A 21,438-nucleotide genomic window follows, 5' to 3' on the forward strand; every position below is an offset into this window, starting at 1 on the left:
TATTCTATTGAAATAAAGGCACAGGGTGTTGTAATAGTTTATTATACTCTCAAACCAATTGAAGACCCTTGTCACTTGCAACAAAGTTAAAATAAAAAAACAACAATATCCCATACCTTCCGTCGTTCAGTCTTTTTCCACGCTGTAAATCCATCTGAAGGGGTTAAATAATTTTACAAGCAGGAGCCTGCTAATGCAGTCGCCCCTGCCTGTAAAAACTGGGGAATGAATGGGAAGAAGGGGAACGTAGCTACCAAGACTTGCGGTGATGCGCCCCCTGCTGGTATAACCTCAGATGAACTCGAGCGTGAGAAAATATTCAGAAAAATTCCCACGCTCAAGCTCATCTGAGGTTATACCAGCAGGGGGCGCAGCACCGCAAGTCTAGGTAGCTACGTTCCCCTTCTTCCCACTGCACACTGTGAGGATTCTCTGATGCCGGCACCGAGCAGCTGGTGCGTGAGGACGAGTATGAGATTTGCATGCAGACAGTCATGCAATGACTACACTCACCGGCCACTTTATTAGGTACACCATGCTAGTAACGGGTTGGACCCCCTTTTGCCTTCAGAACTGCCTCAATTCTTCGTGGCATAGATTCAACAAGGTGCTGGAAGCATTCCTCAGAGATTTTGGTCCATATTGACATGATGGCATCACACAGTTGCCGCAGATTTGTCGGCTGCACATCCCAAAGATGCTCCATACAAGGCAGGATGGATCCATGCTTTCATGTTGTTTACGCCAAATTCTGACCCTACCATCCGAATGTCGCAGCAGAAATCGAGACTCATCAGACCAAGCAACGTTTTTCCAATCTTCTACTGTCCAATTTCGATGAGCTTGTACAAATTGTAGCCTCAGTTTCCTGTTCTTAGCTGAAAGGAGTGGTACCCGGTGTGGTCTTCTGCTGCTGTAGCCCATCTGCCTCAAAGTTCGACGCACTGTGCGTTCAGAGATGCTCTTAGGCCTACCTTGGTTGTAACGGGTGGCGATTTGAGTCACTGTTGCCTTTCTATCAGCTCGAACCAGTCTGCCCATTCTCCTCTGACCTCTGGCATCAACAAGGCATTTCCACCCACAGAACTGCCGCTCACTGGATTTTTTTTCTTTTTCGGACCATTCTCTGTAAACCCTAGAGATGGTTGTGCGTGAAAATCCCAGTAGATCAGCAGTTTCTGAAATACTCAGACCAGCCCTTCTGGCACCAACAACCATGCCACGTTCAAAGGCACTCAAATCACCTTTCTTCCCCATACTGATGCTCGGTTTGAACTGCAGGAGATTGTCTTGACCATGTCTACATGCCTAAATGCACTGAGTTGCCGCCATGTGATTGGCTGATTAGAAATTAAGTGTTAACAAGAAGTTGGACAGGTGTACCTAATAAAGTGGCCAGTGAGTGTATATATATTTATATATGTCAGTGAGATATATATATATATATATATATATATATATATATATATATATATATATATATATATATATATATATATTTAATACAGTGCTAGATAGCTTAAAAGCCAGCAATTCAATTGCTGGCTTTTGCTATCTCCTTCTCAAACCCGACAGGATATGAGACATGGTTTACATACAGTAAACCATTTCATATCCCTTATTTTTGTACATATTCCTCACTAATAATGTTCCAAGTGTCTGTGTGCAAAATTTGGGAGCTCTAGCTGTTAAAATAAAGGGTTAAATCACATAAAAAATTGGCGTGGGCTCCCGCTCAATTTTCTCCGCCAGAGTGGGAAAGCCAGTGACTGAGGGTAGATATTAATAGCCTAGAGACGGACCATGGATATTGGCCCCCCTGGCTAAAAACATCTGCCCACAGCCACCCCAGAAAAGGCACATCTGTAAGATGCGCCTATTCTGGCACTTAGCCTCTCTCTTTCCACTCCCGTGTAGCGGTGGGATATGGGGTAATGAAGGGTTAATGTCACCTTGCTATTGTAAGGTGACATTAAGCCAGGTTAATAATGGAGAGATGTCAATAAGACACCTATCCATTATTAATCCATTAGTAGTAAATGGTTAATAACACACACACACATTAGGAAAAAAGTATTCTATTGAAATAAAGGCACAGGGTGTTGTAATAGTTTATTATACTCTCAAACCAATTGAAGACCCTTGTCACTTGCAACAAAGTTAAAATAAAAAAACAACAATATCCCATACCTTCCGTCGTTCAGTCTTTTTCCACGCTGTAAATCCATCTGAAGGGGTTAAATAATTTTACAAGCAGGAGCCTGCTAATGCAGTCGCCCCTGCCTGTAAAAACTGGGGAATGAATGGGAAGAAGGGGAACGTAGCTACCAAGACTTGCGGTGATGCGCCCCCTGCTGGTATAACCTCAGATGAACTCGAGCGTGAGAAAATATTCAGAAAAATTCCCACGCTCAAGCTCATCTGAGGTTATACCAGCAGGGGGCGCAGCACCGCAAGTCTAGGTAGCTACGTTCCCCTTCTTCCCACTGCACACTGTGAGGATTCTCTGATGCCGGCACCGAGCAGCTGGTGCGTGAGGACGAGTATGAGATTTGCATGCAGACAGTCATGCAATGACTACACTCACCGGCCACTTTATTAGGTACACCATGCTAGTAACGGGTTGGACCCCCTTTTGCCTTCAGAACTGCCTCAATTCTTCGTGGCATAGATTCAACAAGGTGCTGGAAGCATTCCTCAGAGATTTTGGTCCATATTGACATGATGGCATCACACAGTTGCCGCAGATTTGTCGGCTGCACATCCCAAAGATGCTCCATACAAGGCAGGATGGATCCATGCTTTCATGTTGTTTACGCCAAATTCTGACCCTACCATCCGAATGTCGCAGCAGAAATCGAGACTCATCAGACCAAGCAACGTTTTTCCAATCTTCTACTGTCCAATTTCGATGAGCTTGTACAAATTGTAGCCTCAGTTTCCTGTTCTTAGCTGAAAGGAGTGGTACCCGGTGTGGTCTTCTGCTGCTGTAGCCCATCTGCCTCAAAGTTCGACGCACTGTGCGTTCAGAGATGCTCTTAGGCCTACCTTGGTTGTAACGGGTGGCGATTTGAGTCACTGTTGCCTTTCTATCAGCTCGAACCAGTCTGCCCATTCTCCTCTGACCTCTGGCATCAACAAGGCATTTCCGCCCACAGAACTGCCGCTCACTGGATTTTTTTTCTTTTTCGGACCATTCTCTGTAAACCCTAGAGATGGTTGTGCGTGAAAATCCCAGTAGATCAGCAGTTTCTGAAATACTCAGACCAGCCCTTCTGGCACCAACAACCATGCCACGTTCAAAGGCACTCAAATCACCTTTCTTCCCCATACTGATGCTCGGTTTGAACTGCAGGAGATTGTCTTGACCATGTCTACATGCCTAAATGCACTGAGTTGCCGCCATGTGATTGGCTGATTAGAAATTAAGTGTTAACAAGAAGTTGGACAGGTGTACCTAATAAAGTGGCCAGTGAGTGTAGATGAATGCAAGTGTTTTGAGTGAGGCTGGATACAGTCTAATGGGAATATGGCTGGAAGAATGCAAATCACATACTTGTGGTCACATGACTGCACATTCCTGATGTCGGCAAGGAAGAATTCTCTCAGCGCTCATTATGTGTGCTGTGAAGATTCACAAGTATGCAGTCACAGAGACTAACTGTACCTTAAGAATTTTCATCCCCTTTAAATAGGGATAGAGTGACTGATGGTCCACACAGAAGACATTGTAAGATTCGATTAGTCAAAGTATGGAGTGAAGAACCCAAAAGAGAATTACCCCCACTGCTTTTTGACAGATGTTCTATACAAACGGAGGCAAAGATTACAATTTGGAAATAATGCTAAGGCTATGTGCACACGTCAGGGTTCTTTGCAGAAATTTCCTGAACAAAACCGGACTTTTCCTGCAAGAAATCTGCATGCGTTTTTTTAGCGTTTTTGTGCGGATTTTTCGTGTTTTTTTCCGGAGCTTCCCAATGCATTAAATAGCGGGAAATTCGCAAAAAATCCGCAAAATTAATGAACATGCTGCATTTTTTTTACCGTGATGCGTTTTTTTCGCGGGCAAAAACGCAACATGTGCACAAAAATTGCGAATTGCATTCTAATAATAGGATGCTTAACCCCTTCCCGACATGCGCCGTACTAGTACTGCGCTGCCGGCACTGCATTACTGACAGCCGCAGTACTAGTACGGCGGCTCGATCACCGTGGTCTCGCGCTGAGCGCCGCGGTGATCGGGTGCGGGTGTCAGCTGTATATGACAGCTGACACCCCGCAGCAATAGTGACAGCGGCATAGAGGGGGATCGCGCAGGGACGGGGGCTCCCTGCGCTCTCCCACCGGAGCAGCGCAATGAGATCGCGCTGCTCCGGTGACCTGGAAGGAGTCCCCGGATCCAAGATGGCCGCGGGACTCCTTCCGGGTCATGAGATGACCCTGCTTGCCGGCGTCTGCTGAGAATCCTCATAGCAGGCGCCGGCAAGCCTGTGGAACGTGCCTGTCACATCGGTGATCAGACAGAGTGCTGTGCACACTGTCTGATCACCGATCTGTGATGTCCCCTCCTGGGACAAAGTAAAAAAGTAAAAAAAAAAATTTTCCACATGTGTAAAAAAAAAATAAAAAAAATTTCCTAAATAAAGAAAAAAAAAAAAAAAAATTCCCATAAATACATTTCTTTATCTAAATAAAAAAAAAATCACACAATAAAAGTACACATATTTAGTATTGCCGCGTCCGTAACGACCCCACCTATAAAACTATATCACTAGTTAACCCTTTCAGTGAACACCGTAAAAAAAAAAAAAAAAAAAACGAGGCAAAAAACAACGCTTTATTCTCATACCACCAAACAAAAAGTGGAATAACACGCGATCAAAAAGACGGATATAAATAAACATGGTACCGCTGAAAACGTCATCTTGTCCCGCAAAAAAAAAGCCACCATACAGCATCACCAGCAGAAAAATTAAAAAGTTATAGCTCTCAGAATAAAGCGATGCAAAAACAATTATTTTTTTATATAAAATAGTTTTTATTGTGTAAAAGCGCCAAAACATAAAAAAATTACATAAATGAGGTATCGCTGTAATCGTACTGACCCGAAGAATAAAACTTCTTTATCCTTTTTACCAAACGCGGAACGGTATAAACGCCCCCCCTAAAAGAATTTCAGGAATTGCTGATTTTTGTTCATTCTGCCTCGCAAAAATCGGAATAAAAAGCGATCAAAAAATGTCATGTACCCGAAAATGGTACCAATAAAAACGTCAACTCGTCCCGCAAAAAACAAGATCTCACATGACTCTGTGGACCAAAATCTGGAAAAATTATAGCTCTCAAAATGTGGTGATGCAAAAACTATTTTTTGCAATAAAAAGCGTCTTTTAGTGTGTGACGGCTGCCAATCATAAAAATCCGCTAATAAACCCGCTATAAAAGTAAATCAAATCCCCCTTCATCACCCCCTTAGTTAGGGAAAAATAATACAATTTTAAAAAATATATTTATTTCCATTTTCCCGTTAGGCTACTTTCACACTAGCGTCAGTACGGGGCCGTCGCGCTGCGTCGGCCCGACATACCGATGCATACTGTGCAAGCGCCGCACAACGGGGGCAGCGGATGCTGTTTTTCCACGCATCCGCTGCCCCATTGTGAGGTGCGGGGAGGTGGGGGCGGAGTTCCAGCCGCGCATGCGCGGTCGGAAATGGTGGACCGTCGGCACAAAAAAAGTTACATGTAACGTTTGTTGCTGCCGGCGGTCCGCCACAACACGACGCAACCGTCGCACGACGCTTGCGACGTGTGTCAATATGTCGCTAATGTTAGTCTATGGGGAAAAAACGCATCCTGCAGATGACTTTGCAGGATGCGTTTTTTCGCCAAAACGACGCATTGCGACGTATGCAAAAAAATGCTAGTGTGAAAGTAGCGCTAGGGTTAGGACTAGGGTTAGGGTTGGGGTTAGGGTTGGGGTTAGGGTTGGGGTTAGGGCTGGGGTTAGGGTTGGGGTTTCAGTTAGAATTGGGGAGTTTTCACTGTTGAGGCACATCAGGGGCTCTCAACGCGTTTGTTTGCGCTAAAAACGCATGCGTTTTTATAGAAAAAAACCAGAACACACACTGAAAAGTCACCCACCACCATCAAGGTGATAAAGGGATCCAAACCCTAACCCTAACCCTACCCCTAAACTCACCCCTAACCGTTTAATGAACATTTTCTGACAGTCATAGTGCCACGTATTTCAGTGCCACGTATTTCAGTGCCACGTATTTCAGTGCCACGTATTTCAGTGCCACGATATTTCAGTGCCACGTCTTTCAGTGCCACGATATTTCAGTGCCACGATATTTCAGTGCCACGATATTTCAGTGCCACGTCTTTCAGTGCCACGATATTTCAGTGCCACGTATTTAAGTGCCACGATATTTCAGTGAAATACATGGCACTGAAATATCGTGGCATTTACGTGAAATACGTGGCACTTATATACGTGGCACTTATATACGTGGCACTTATATACGTGGCCACTGAAATATCATGGCACTTATATACGTATATACGTATATAAACGTATTTCAGTGCCACGTATTTCAGTGCCACGTATTTCAGGTTAGGGTTAGGGGTAGGGTTAGGGTTTTTTGCTTTTTTCTCGTTTTCTTGTGTTTTTCTATAAAAACGCATGCGTCTAAAAAACGCATGCGTTTTACCGCGTTTACATGCGTTTTTTCACACATGCATTTTTTTAAAAAACACATTTAGATATAAACGCAAGTGTGAAACCAGCCTTACCCTTGGGAAAATAAAAACGTGGGGGCTAAAATATAATTTTCGTGGAAAAAAATATATTTTTTATTTTCGCGGCTTTGCGTTATAAACTGTAGTGAAACACTTGGGGGTTCAAAGTTCTCACAACACATCTAGATAAGTTCCATGGGGGGTCTAGTTTCCAATATGGGGTCACTTGTGGGGGGTTTCTACTGTTTAGGTACATCAGGGGCTCTGCAAATGCAACAAGACACCTGCAGACCAATCCATCTAAGTCTGCATTTCAAACGGCGCTCCTTCCCTTCCGAGCTCTGCCGTGCGCACAAACAGTGGTTCCCCCCCACATATGGGGTATCAGCGTACTCAGGACAAATTGGACAACAACTTTTGTTGTCCAATTTCTCCTGTTACCCTTGGCAAAATAAAAACGTGGGGGCTAAAATATAATTTTCGTGGAAAAAAAAATATTTTTTATTTTCACGGCTCTGCGTGATAAACTGTAGTGAAACACTTGTTGGTTCAAAGTTCTCACAACACATCTAGATAAGTTCCGTGGGGGGTCTAGTTTCCAATATGGGGTCACTTGTGGGGGTTTCTACTGCTTAGGTACATCAGGGGCTCTGCAAATGCAACATGACACCTGCGGACCAATCCATCTAAGTCTGCATTTCAAACGGCGCTCCTTCCCTTCCGAGCTCTGCCGTGCGCCCAAACAGTAGTTCCCCCCAATGTATGGGGTATCAGCGTACTCAGGACAAATTGGACAATAACTTTTGTGGTCCAATTTCTCCTGTTACCCTTGGGGAAAAAAAATTGCGGGCTAAAACATCATTTAGTGGAAAGAAAAAATTATTTTTTAATTTTCATAGCGCTACATTCTAAACTTTAGTGAAACAATTGGGGGTTAAAAGTGCTCACCACACATCTAGATAAGTTCCTTAGGGGGTCTTCTTTCCAAAATGGTGTCACTTGTGGGGGTTTCCACTGTTTAGGCACGTCAGGGGCTCTCCAAACACGACATGGGTTCCGATCTCAATTCCAGCCAATTTTGCATTGAAAAGTCAAATGGCGCTCCTTCCCTTCCGAGCTCTGCCATGCGCCCAAACAGTGGTTTATCCCCATATATGAAGTATCAGCGTACTCAGGACATATTGCACAACAACTTTTGGGGTCCAATTTATCCTGCTACCCTTGGGAAAATAAAAAATTTGCGGCAAAAAGATCATTTTTTGTGAAAATTAATATTATTTTTTTTTTACGGCTCTACATTATAAACTTCTGTGAAGCACTTGGAGGTTCAAAGTGCTCACCACACATCTAGATTAGTTCCTTAGAGGCTCTACTTTCCAAAATGGTGTCACTTGTGGGGGTTTCCACTGTTTAGGCACGTCAGGGGCTCTCCAAACACGACATGGGTTCCGATCTCAATTCCAGACAATTTTGCATTGAAAAGTCAAATGGCGCTCCTTCCCTTCCGAGCTCTGCCATGCGCCCAAACAGTGGTTTATCCCCATATATGAAGTATCAGCGTACTCAGGACAAATTGCACAACAACTTTTGGGGTCCAATTTATCCTGCTACCCTTGGGAAAATAAAAAATTTGGGGCAAAAAGATCATTTTTTGTGAAAATTAATATTAATTTTTTTTACGGCTCTACATTATAAACTTCTGTGAAGCACTTGGAGGTTCAAAGTGCTCACCACACATCTAGATTAGTTCCTTAGAGGGTCTACTTTCCAAAATGGTGTCACTTGTGGGGGTTTCCACTGTTTAGGCACGTCAGGGGCTCTCCAAACACGACATGGGTTCCGATCTCAATTCCAGACAATTTTGCATTGAAAAGTCAAATGGCACTCCTTCCCTTCCGAGCTCTGCCATGTACCCAATCAATGGTTTACCCCAACATGTGGGGTATCGGCGTACTCAGGACAAATTGTACAACGACTTTTTTGGTCCAATTTCTCCTGTTACCCTTGGTAAAATAAAACAAATTGGATCTGAAGTAAAAATTTTGTGAAAAAAAAGTTAAATGTTCAATTTTTTTTAAACATTCCAAAAATTCCTGTGAAGCACCTGAAGGGTTAATAAACTTTTTGAATGTGGTTTTGAGTACCTTGAGGGGTGCAGTTTTTAGAATGGTGTCACTTTTGGGCATTTTCTGTCATATAGACCCCTCAAAGTCACTTCAAGTGTGAGGTGGTCCGTAAAAAAAATGGTTTTGCAAATTTTGTTGCAAAAATGAGAAATCGCTTTTCAACTTTTAACCCTTATAACTCCCTAACAAAAAAAAATTATGTTTCCAAAATTGTGCTGATGTAAAGCATACATGTGGGAAATGTTGTTTATTAACTATATTATGTGATATAACTCTCTAATTTAAGGGCATAAAAACGAAAAATTTGAAAATTGCGAAATTTTCATAATTTTCGACAAATTTCTGTTTTTTTCACAAATAAATGCAAGTCATATCGAAGAAGTTTTACCACTATCATAAAGTACAATATGTCACGAGAAAACAATCTCAGAATCACCAAGATCCATTGAAGCGTTTCAGAGTTATGACCTCATAAAGTGACAGTGGTCAGAATTGTAAAAATTGGCCGTGTCAGTTAGGTGAAAACAGGCTTCGGGGTGAAGGGGTTAATGGATGCATTTTTTTTTAGTTTTTATAGCGAAAAAGCACGAAATAAACACAAAAAATCCGGAACGTGTGCACACAGCCAAAATGTATACAAAATAAAGAAACCTTTACAATTCTACACAGTGCTGCACAAAAAATGTAGGATAATACTAGTTACTTACTTATCTTCAGCGACCGATTTACCAGAAATGATATTCATCCCACTGGGAGCATAATCCCAGTTTAGTTCTCTGATTGCTATGTAGTATGTTCTCTCTTCCGCTTCCGCATGTGCCCAATTCAAGATGGCGAGCAGGCATATTGCTAGGAGGTTCATTATCCAGGTCCTTCTCGGTGTCAAGCAGCGCGCTCTGTTCACTGGTGTCTCTAAAGAATTTATAGTGCAAGAGTTTCAAAACCGAGTTCTGTTTATACACGAGAGTAAACAGTGATTACAGTAAAGTCAGAAGGCAATGTCCGAAGTGTTATCAGGAACACATGAATGATGCAAACGTCAAAGTGTATTCAGTTGGTTTCTGCTAAAAGAAGAGTGAGGCGCTGATTAATGAGAGATTATATTACAAGCGAACATATACAGGTGCTTCTCACAAAATTAGAATATCATCAAAAAGTTAATTTATTTAAGTTCTTCAATACAAAAAATGAAACTCATATATTATATAGAGTCATTACAAACATAGTGATCTATTTCAAGGGTTTATTTCTGTTAACATTGATGATTATGGCCTACAGAAAATGAAAACCCAAAAGTCATTATCTCAGTAAATTAGAATAATTAACAAAAAACACCTGCAAAGGCTTCCTAGACGTTTAACCCCTTCATGACCCCAGCTTTTTTCGGTTTTGCGTTTTTGTTTTGCGCTCCCCTCCTTCCCAGAGCCATAACTTTTTTATTTTTCCATCAATATGGCCATGCGTGGGCTTATTTTTTTGTGGGAGAGGTTGTACTCTTGAACAACATCATTGGTTTTAGCATGTTGTGTACTAGAAAATGGGAAAAAAAATTCCAAGTGCGGTGGAATTGCAAAAAATAGAATTAGCCTTACCGGTAATTCGGATTCTAGGAACCTTCCACGACAGTCACCTTGGAGGATGTCTCCCCGCCCTAATAGGGGACAGGAAACACAAAGAGGTTAAATAACCCTCCCCTTCCTGCTGTCTCCAGTGTTTTTTTTCTGGACACACAAGCATGTATAGTTACCACAAAAAAAGCAGGAATCATCCAATAGGAATATCAGATAGGGAGGGAAATTAGTGCTGTCGTGGAAGGTTCCTAGAAACCGAATTACTGGTAAGTCTAATTCTATTTTCTTCAATCACCTTCCATGACAGTCACCTTGGAGTAATACCAACACTGATTTCTTTAGGGAGGGATCACAGCTTGCAGAACACGTCTGCTGAATATTAGATCCCTGTTAAAGCTCAGTCTATAATGTCTGGTGAAGGTATGTACAGAAGACCATGTAGCTGCTCTGCATATCTGCTCAGATGAAGCATTCCCTCGCGCTGCCCAGGATGTAGAGACCGACCAGGTGGAGTGAGCCTTTAGTGAGGCAAGAGGAGGAAGATCTTTTATCGAGTACGCTAGACAAATGGCCTGTTTGATCCAGTTTGCAATCGTGCTTTTAGCTGCCTTTTTACCTTTATTTTGGCCTGAAAACTGGATAAAAAGATTCTGGTCAATAGGGTTGAGCGAAACGGGTCGATCATTTTCAAAAGTCGCCGACTTTTGGCTAAGTCGGCGTCTCATGAAACCCGATCCGACCCCTGTGCTTGTCGGCCATGCGGTACGCGACTTTCGCGCCAAAGTCGCGTTTCAATGACGCGAAAAGCGCCATTTCTCAGCCAATGAAGGTGAACGCAGAGTGTGGGCAGCGTGATGACATAGATCCTGGTCCCCACCATCTTAGAGAAGGGCATTGCAGTGATTGGCTTGCTGTCTGCGGCGTCACAGGGGCTATAAAGGGGCGTTCCCGCCGACCGCCATCTTACTGCTGCTGATCTGAGCTTAGGGACAGGTTGCTGCCGCTTCGTCAGAAGCAGGGAGAGCGTTAGGCAGGGTCCACTAACCACCAAACCGCTTGTGCTGCAGCGATTTCCACTGTCCAACACCACCTTCGGTGTGCAGGGACTGTGGAAGCTATTTTTTTTTTTTTTTCCCCTCAGCGCTGTAGCTCATTGGGCTGCCCTAGAAGGCTCCGTGATAGCTGTATTGCTGTGTGTACGCCACTGTGCAAACCAACTGCTTTTTTCAAAGCACATATCCTCTTGTTCCTTCCTTTCTGCACAGCTATCTTTTTTGTTTGTCCACACTTTTTATTTAATTTGTGCATCAGTCCACTCCTATTGCTGCCTGCCATACCTGGCTTAGATTACTGCAGGGAGATAGTAATTGTAGGACAGTCCCTGTTTTTTTTTTGTTTTTTTTTGTGGGAGATTAAGATTGGCATTTCTGCTACAGTGCCATCCCTGTGTGTGCCATCTCTCACTGAGTGGGCCATAGAAAGCCTATTTATTTTTTCCGTGATTTGTGTTCTAAATTCTACCTCAACACAAAAACACTACATCAATCAGTGGGAGAAAAATATTGGCCTCAGTCAGGGCTTGTGTGCCACTGCTGTGTGTGCTATCTCTCATTCAGTGGGCTATAGAAAGCCTATTTATTTTTATTTTTTTTTTAATATTATTTGGTTTCTAAAGTCTCCCTGAAAAAAAAAACAAAACCTAAAAAAACAGTGGGAGAGTAATATTGCCCTTTCAGCTTGTGTGCCAGTCTTGACTCCTGGGTGTGCCACCTCTCTCTCTCATTCAGTGGGCCATAGAAAGGCTATTTTTTTTTTTGTTTTTTTTTAATATTATTTGGTTTCTAAAGTCTCCCTGAAAAAAAAAAAAAAACATAAAAAAACAGTGGGAGAGTAATATTGCCCTTTCAGCTTGTGTGCCAGTCTTGACTCCTGGGTGTGCCACCTCTCTCCCTCTCATTCAGTGGGCCATAGAAAGCCTTTTTTTTTTTTTTTTTTTTTAAATATTATTGGGTTTCTAAAGTCTCCCTTAAAAAACAAAAAATACATAAAAAAACAGTGGGAGAGTAATATTGCCCTTTCAGCTTGTGTGCCAGTCTTGACTCCTGGGTGTGCCACCTCTCTCTCTCATTCAGTGGGCCATAGAAAGGCTATTTTTTTTTTGTTTTTTTAATATTATTTGGTTTCTAAAGTCTCCCTGAAAAAAAAAAAAAAACATAAAAAAACAGTGGGAGAGTAATATTGCCCTTTCAGCTTGTGTGCCAGTCTTGATTCCTGGGTGTGCCACCTCTCTCTCATTCAGTGGGCCATAGAAAGCATTTTTTTATTTTTTTTTCCTTGATTTGTGTTCTAAAATCTACCTCAACACAAAAACACTACATCAATCAGTGGGAGAAAAATATTGGCCTCAGTCAGGGCTTGTGTGCCACTGCTGTGTGTGCTCTCTCTCATTCAGTGGGCTATAGAAAGCCTATTTATTTATTTATTTTTTTTCTTATTATTTGGTTTCTAAAGTCTCCCTGAAAAAAAAAAAAAAAACATAAAAAAACAGTGGGAGAGTAATATTGCCCTTTCAGCTTGTGTGCCAGTCTTGACTCCTGGGTGTGCCACCTCTCTCCCTCTCATTCAGTGGGCCATAGAAAGCCTTTTTTTTTTTTTTTTTTTTTTAAATATTATTGGGTTTCTAAAGTCTCCCTTAAAAAACAAAAAATACATAAAAAAACAGTGGGAGAGTAATATTGCCCTTTCAGCTTGTGTGCCAGTCTTGACTCCTGGGTGTGCCACCTCTCTCTCTCATTCAGTGGGCCATAGAAAGGCTATTTTTTTTTTGTTTTTTTTAATATTATTTGGTTTCTAAAGTCTCCCTGAAAAAAAAAAAAAAAAACATAAAAAAACAGTGGGAGAGTAATATTGCCCTTTCAGCTTGTGTGCCAGTCTTGACTCCTGGGTGTGCCACCTCTCTCCCTCTCATTCAGTGGGCCATAGAAAGCCTATTTATTTTTTTTTAAAAATATTATTGGGTTTCTAAAGTCTCCCTTAAAAAACAAAAAATACATAAAAAAACAGTGGGAGAGTAATATTGCCCTTTCAGCTTGTGTGCCAGTCTTGACTCCTGGGTGTGCCACCTCTCTCTCTCATTCAGTGGGCCATAGAAAGGCTATTTTTTTTTTTTGGTTTTTTTAATATTATTTGGTTTCTAAAGTCTCCCTGAAATAAAAAAAAAACTTAAAAAAACAGTGGGAGAGTAATATTGCCCTTTCAGCTTGTGCGCCAGTCTTGACTCCTGGGTGTGCCACCTCTCTCTCTCTAATTGTGGGCCATAGAAAGCCTTTTTTTTTTTTTTTTTTTTTTAATATTATTTGGTTTCTAAAGTCTCCCTGAGAAAAAAAAAAAATAAATTAGGTGGGAGATTAATATTGACATTAGTGCTTGAGTGACAGTCCTGCGTGTGTGTCATCTCTGTGATTTTGTGCCACAGAAAACAGAGTGTGTAACATTGTGCCTGATTTTCCTTGTGGTCTCACCAACCTGTTAAGGGATATTGAAATCATACTGAAGTTATAGCTCACCGTGTAAGTTGTTTGACAGCAACAAATAAAGTTACTTTGGTTAAGATTTTAAAACAATGAGGAAGTCTGGTGCAAGAGGTCGTCGTGGGCGTTCATTGTCAGCTGGTAATGATGGTAGTGGTAGTGGAGCATCAGGTGGTCGTGGGGATAAAAATATTCCACCTAAGTCTGGAGCTGTGGAGCCAGTTTCGTCGTCAGGCTACACAAGGCCTCGAACGCTCTCTTTTCTGGGAGTAGGAAAACCGCTTTTAAAGGCGGAGCAGCAACAGCAAGTTTTGGCTTACATTGCAGACTCAGCCTCTAGCTCTTTTGCCTCCTCTTCAGAAACTGGTAAATGTAAAAGCAGCGCGTCACTTGTGGATGTTCACGGTCAGGGACAAGTCGCTTCCTTGTCCTCCTCAGCAAAAACTACAACAAGAGAGAAGGATGCAGCAGGCGACACAACGGGTCACTCCATGGAGCTCTTTACACATACCGTCCCTGGCTTAGAAAGTGAAACATTTAACAGGCCATGCCCATTACAAGTAGATTCTGACATGGAGTGCACTGATGCACAGCCACAGCCAGAGTACTATGCTGCTCCTTTGACTCAGACCACCACATTGCCCTCTCAGGGTACAGATCCACAATCAGACCCTGATGAGACTATGTTGCCCCGCCACGAACGCTATACCACCGACCGACACAGTGACACAGACGAAGTTGCACACGAGCTCGAAGAGGAGGTAATAGATGACCCAGTTATTGACCCCGATTGGCAGCCATTGGGGGAACAGGGTGCAGGCGGCAGTAGTTCAGAAGCGGAGGTGGAGGAGGGGCCGCAGCAGGCATCAACATCGCAACAGGTTCCATCTGCCGGGCCCGTATCTGGCCCAAAACGCGTGTCAAAGCCAAAACCTGTTGGAGCACAGCGTTGCCATCCGGTTAAAGCTCAGTCTGCAATCCCTGAAAAGGGATCCGAGTCTAGGAAGAGTGCAGTCTGGCATTTTTTTAAACAACATCCAACTGATCAGCGCAAAGTCATCTGTCAAAAATGTTCAACTAGCTTAAGCAGAGGTCAGAATCTGAAAAGTCTAAATACTAGTTGCATGCATAGACACTTAACCACCATGCATTTTCAAGCCTGGACTAACTACCAAACGTCCCTCAAGGTTGTAGCACCCTCGGCCAATGAAGCTAGTCAGCAACGCAACATCCCTTCCGTCACTGTAAGGCCACCATTTTCCGCACCACCGGCAGTATCTGTGCAGGTTTCTTTGCCAGCCAAAAGCAGTCAGGGTCAGGGAATCACCAGTTTTGTAGGAGGAAATATTGCATCTAGGGCACCGGCGGAAACAATACCGTCTCCAACCGTCTCTCAGTCTGCCATGTACACCGGCACACCCGAAAGTTCCACGATCTCCAGCTCTCCAGTCCAGCTCACCCTACATGAGACTCTGGTTAGAAAAAGGAAGTACTTATCCTCGCATCCGCGTACACAGTGTTTTAACGCCCACATAGCTAGACTAATCTCGTTAGAGATGATGCCCTACCGGTTAGTTGAAAGCGAAGCTTTCAAAGCCCTGATGGAGTATGCTGAACCACGATACGAGCTACCCAGTCGACACTTTTTTTCCAGAAAAGCCATCCCAGCCCTGCACCAGCATGTTAAACAGCGCATCGTCCATGCACTCAGGCAATCTGTGAGTACAAAGGTGCACCTGACTACAGATGCATGGACCAGTAGGCATGGCCAGGGACGTTATGTGTCCATCACGGCACACTGGGTGAATGTGGTGGATGCAGGGTCCACAGGCGACATCAATTTAGGGACAGTTGTGCCTAGCCCACGGTCTAGGAAACAGTTGGCTGTAGGCGTTCGCACCCCCTCCTCCTCCTCCTCCTCGTCCTCCTGCAGAAGCTACAGCTCTTCCACAGAACGCAGTCTGCCAACCACTCCATCGGCAGATGACACTGTTGCACACCAGTTGTCCCATTATGGGCCAGCTACTGCCAAGCGTCAGCAGGCTGTATTGGCTATGAAGTGCTTGGGCGACAACAGACACACCGCGGAAGTTCTGTCCGAGTTCTTGCAACAAGAAACGCAGTCGTGGCTGGGCACAGTAGATCTTGAGGCAGGCAAGGTAGTGAGTGATAACGGAAGGAATTTCATGGCTGCCATCTCCCTTTCCCAACTGAAACACATTCCTTGCCTGGCTCACACCTTAAACCTGGTGGTGCAGTGCTTATTGAAAACTTATCCTGGGTTCTCCGACCTGCTCCTCAAAGTGCGTGCACTTTGCTCACATATCCGACGTTCGCCTGTACACGCCAGCCGTATGCAGACCTATCAGCGGTCTTTGAACCTTCCCCAGCATCGCCTAATCATAGACGTTGCAACAAGGTGGAACTCAACACTGCACATGCTTCAGAGACTGTGCGAACAGAGGCGTGCTGTTATTTATTTGTGGGAGGATACACGGGCAGGCAGTAGGATGGCAGACATGGAGTTGTCAGGTGTGCAGTGGTCTAAGATACAAGACATGTGTCAAGTCCTTCAGTGTTTTGAGGAATGCACACGGCTGGTTAGTGCAGACAACGCCGTAATAAGCATGAGCATCCCCCTAATGCGTCTGCTGATGCAAAGTTTGACGCACATAAAGGAGCAGGCGTCTGCACCAGAGGAAGAGGAAAGCCTTGATGACAGTCAGCCATTGTCTGGTCAGGGCAGTGTACAGGACGAGGTAGCGGGCGAAGAGGAGGTGGAGGACGAGGAGGATGATGGGGATGAGTATATTTTTAATGCCGAACCTTTCCCGGGGGCACAGGAAATTGGTTGCGTGTCACGGCCGGGTTCTGGTTTTTTGAGGGACACAAGTGACGTAGATTTGCCTGCAACTGCCCCTCAACCAATCACAACCGGAGATTTGACAACTGGAACTTTGGCCCACATGGCGGATTATGCCTTACGTATCCTAAAAAGGGACACACGCATTACGAAAATGATGAACGATGACGATTACTGGTTGGCCTGCCTCCTTGATCCACGCTATAAAGGCAAATTGCAAAATATTATGCCACATGAGAACTTGGAACTAATATTAGCAACCAAACAATCAACTCTTGTTGACCGTTTGCTTCAGGCATTCCCAGCACACAGCGCACGTGATCGTTCTCACACGAGCTCCAGGGGGCAGCAGACTAGGAGTGTTAGGGGTGCACACATCAGAAGTGGCGTTGGACAGAGGGGTTTTCTGACCAGGTTGTGGAGTGATTTTGCTATGACCGCAGACAGGACAGGTACTGCTGCATCAATTGAAAGTGACAGGAGACAACATTTGTCCAGTATGGTTACTAACTATTTTTCATCCCTTATCGATGTTCTCCCTCAACCGTCATTCCCATTTGATTACTGGGCCTCCAAATTAGACACCTGGCCAGAATTGGCAGAATATGCATTGCAGGAGCTTGCTTGCCCGGCAGCAAGTGTCCTATCAGAAAGAGTATTCAGTGCTGCAGGTTCAATATTAACCGAAAAAAGGACTCGTCTGGCTACCCAAAATGTTGACGATCTAACATTCATTAAAATGAACCACAACTGGATTTCGAAATCTTTTGCCCCACCTTGCCCGGCCGACACCTAGCTTTCCTATGAAAGGCTCTTGCCTGTGAATTACTTTTCTAATGTCTAATTTGCTGCAGCTGATTGTACAGCATACGACATGTTTACACCTCCCTAAATGGCCAAACTCCCCACACGGGGCCGTGGTATCGCGACTTGGCGCAAGCACCCGTGAGACTGCTGTTTGTCTGAAGAGGTGGGTGTGCTCGCTTTTGGTTGACGGCATTGCTACTGGGTCCCTCATAGTACAATGTAGTGTCTCTGGCGGTGGTGGTGCGCACCCAACGTCAGACACACCGTTGTAACATGAGGGGCCCTGAGGCGGTCCCGCCGGCCTCTAGAGAGTTCCCCCCTACCCCAGCTCAAAATGTGCTCTACCACATGCAAAATTATGTCGCACAGCTCCACCAATCTTTAGTCTATTCGCTGACATCATTCAATGTCTGGCACTGACAATACAAATTTGTAGACATCTATGATGCAACTTAAAGTAGTCTGTGTCTGTGTCCTATATTGGCACCATTAAATAGTTACTGCCAAATTACTATGTCAGAAACTCAGCAGATGAGCCCACCCCTGTACCTAAGTATGCCACCTTTTTTTTTGTTTTGGTTGTTTTGCGAGACATTAACATCTATTTATATTTTGGGAGTACTGGGACAGACACTCCTTGCACTACTCCTCCACTCACCACCAAGCTGCCCGTGTATCCATGTAACCGCTGTAAAACTGCCATGAGCCTATTGTTTGTTATTTTAGGCCTTTGATAGCCTGTCTGCGGTCCCTACTTTAAATACTCCTCCACTCACCACCAAGCTGCCTGCCCGTGTATCCATGTAACCGCTGTAAAACTGCCATGAGCCTATTGTTTGTTATGTTAGGCCTTTGAAGCCTGTCTGCGGTCCCTCCTTCCACTAGTCCTCCACTGGCCAGACCACTGCTGCCCGTGTACCCCTGGAACCAATTATAAAGTGCCTACAGCCAGCCCATTTTTTTATGTTAGGCCTTTGAAGCCTGTCTGCGGTCCCTCCTTCCACTAGTCCTCCACTGGCCAGACCACTGCTGCCCGTGTACCCCTGGAACCAATTATAAAGTGCCTACAGCCAGCCCATTTTTTTATGTTAGGCCTTTGAAGCCTGTCTGCGGTCCCTCCTTCCACTAGTCCTCCACTGACCAGACCACTGCTGCCCGTGTACCCCTGGAACCAATTATAAAGTGCCTACAGCCAGCCCATTTTTTTATGTTAGGCCTTTGAAGCCTGTCTGCGGTCCCTCCTTCCACTAGTCCTCCACTGGCCAGACCACTGCTGCCCGTGTACCCCTGGAACCAATTATAAAGTGCCTACAGCCAGCCCATTTTTTTATGTTAGGCCTTTGAAGCCTGTCTGCGGTCCCTCCTTCCACTAGTCCTCCACTGGCCAGACCACTGCTGCCCGTGTACCCCTGGAACCAATTATAAAGTGCCTACAGCCAGCCCATTTTTTTATGTTAGGCCTTTGAAGCCTGTCTGCGGTCCCTCCTTCCACTAGTCCTCCACTGACCAGACCACTGCTGCCCGTGTACCCCTGGAACCAATTATAAAGTGCCTACAGCCAGCCCATTTTTTTATGTTAGGCCTTTGAAGCCTGTCTGCGGTCCCTCCTTCCACTAGTCCTCCACTGACCAGACCACTGCTGCCCGTGTACCCCTGGAACCAATTATAAAGTGCCTACAGCCAGCCCATTTTTTTATGTTAGGCCTTTGAAGCCTGTCTGCGGTCCCTCCTTCCACTAGTCCTCCACTGGCCAGACCACTGCTGCCCGTGTACCCCTGGAACCAATTATAAAGTGCCTACAGCCAGCCCATTTTTTTATGTTAGGCCTTTGAAGCCTGTCTGCGGTCCCTCCTTCCACTAGTCCTCCACTGGCCAGACCACTGCTGCCCGTGTACCCCTGGAACCAATTATAAAGTGCCTACAGCCAGCCCATTTTCTTATGTTAGGCCTTTGAAGCCTGTCTGCGGTCCCTACTTTAAATACTCCTCCACTCACCACCAAGCTGCCTGCCCGTGTATCCATGTAACCGCTGTAAAACTGCCATGAGCCTATTGTTTGTTATGTTAGGCCTTTGATAGCCTGTCTGCGGTCCCTACTTTAAATACTCCTCCACTCACCACCAAGCTGCCTGCCCGTCTATCCATGTAACCGCTGTAAAACTGCCATGAGCCTATTGTTTATGTTAGGCCTTTGATAGCCTGTCTGCGGTCCTTACTTTAAATACTCCTCCACTCACCACCTAGCTGCCTGTGTATCCATGTAACCGCTGTAAAACTGCAATGAGCCTATTGTTTGTTATTTTAGGCCTTTGATAGCCTGTCTGCGGCCCCTACTTGCAATACTCCTCCACTGACCACAATGCTGCCTGGAGTGCCTGCCTGTGTATCCATGTAACCGATGTAAAACTGCCATGACTGCCTACTGTTTGTTATTTTAGGCCTTTGATAGCCTGTCTGCGGCCCCTACTTGCAATACTCCTCCACTGACCACAATGCTGCCTGGAGTGCCTGCCTGTGTATCCATGTAACCGATGTAAAACTGCCATGACTGCCTACTGTTTGTTATTTTAGGCCTTTGATAGCCTGTCTGCGGCCCCTACTTGCAATACTCCTCCACTGACCACAATGCTGCCTGCCTGTGTATCCATGTAACCGATGTAAAACTGCCATGACTGCCTACTGTTTGTTATTTTAGGCCTTTGATAGCCTGTCTGCGGCCCCTACTTGCAATACTCCTCCACTGACCACAATGCTGCCTGGAGTGCCTGCCTGTGTATCCATGTAACCGATGTAAAACTGCCATGACTGCCTACTGTTTGTTATTTTAGGCCTTTGATAGCCTGTCTGCAGCCCCTACTTGCAATACTCCTCCACTGACCACACCAATGCTGCCCGTGTACCCCTGGAACCTATTTAAAAGTTCATAGAGCCTAGTTATATATTTTATTTACTATTAATAAGGCCATGATGGACTACGCTGTACCACGCTACAAGCTAACCAGTCGACACTTCTTTTGCGAGAAAAGCCATCCCAACCCTCCACCAGCATGTAGAAGACCGCATTGTCCATGCACTCTGGCAATCTGTGAGTACAAAGGTGCACCTGACAACAGACGCATGGACCTGTAGGCATGGCCACGGAAGATTACGTGTCCATTACGGCGCAATGGGTTAATGTGTTGGATGCATGGTCCACAGGGGACAGCCTACTAAGTCTGTCTGCAGTCCCTAATTCAAATTGTCCTCCACTGTCTAAATCGGAGCTTCCACCTTCTGGCTTTCGGCCTATAGTATCAGAAATTAAACTGCATTTGGCCTTCAACTTTGGTTAGGGCCTACTAACGGCTTCTGCCCCTCCCTGGTGTTGCCCTCAACTAAATAAAGCTGAGCTTCAACCTTCTGCTCCAAATTACCATTTTAAAAAATGCAATAGGCTTTTCCGGCCTACTAAAGGTGTCTGTCTGTGTGCCCCTGCCTGGTGTTGTCCTCAACTGAATAAAGCTGAGCTTCAACCTTCCGGCTCTCATTAAGTGGTTTTTAAAAAAAAAAATGGTGGTTAGGGCCTACTAACGGCTTCTGCCCCTCCCTGGTGTTGCCCTCAACTAAATAAAGCTGAGCTTCAACCTTCTGCTCCAAATTACCATTTTAAAAAATGCAATAGGCTTTTCCGGCCTACTAAAGGTGTCTGTCTGTGTGCCCCTGCCTGGTGTTGTCCTCAACTGAATAAAGCTGAGCTTCAACCTTCCGGCTCTCATTAAGTGGTTTTTTAAAAAAAAAATGGTGGTTAGGGCCTACT

At 44.6% G+C, this 21,438-nt stretch overlaps 1 protein-coding gene across 1 annotated transcript in view; it reads right to left on the reverse strand.

Annotated features, from left to right (window-relative positions):
- The window catches only part of LOC143808311 (ceruloplasmin-like), a 168,944-nt gene extending 159,127 nt beyond the window's left edge, over window positions 1-9,817 (reverse strand). The window contains exon 1 of the mRNA XM_077290829.1: window positions 9,580-9,817. Coding sequence (XP_077146944.1) covers window positions 9,580-9,734 — 155 coding nt within the window. The 5' untranslated portion in view covers window positions 9,735-9,817. The remainder of the gene's footprint in view (window positions 1-9,579) is intronic.
- Window positions 9,818-21,438: the final 11,621 nt, after the last annotated feature.

This window comes from Ranitomeya variabilis, chromosome 2 (assembly GCF_051348905.1).
Source record: "Ranitomeya variabilis isolate aRanVar5 chromosome 2, aRanVar5.hap1, whole genome shotgun sequence".
NCBI classification, from domain to species: Eukaryota; Metazoa; Chordata; class Amphibia; order Anura; family Dendrobatidae; genus Ranitomeya; species Ranitomeya variabilis.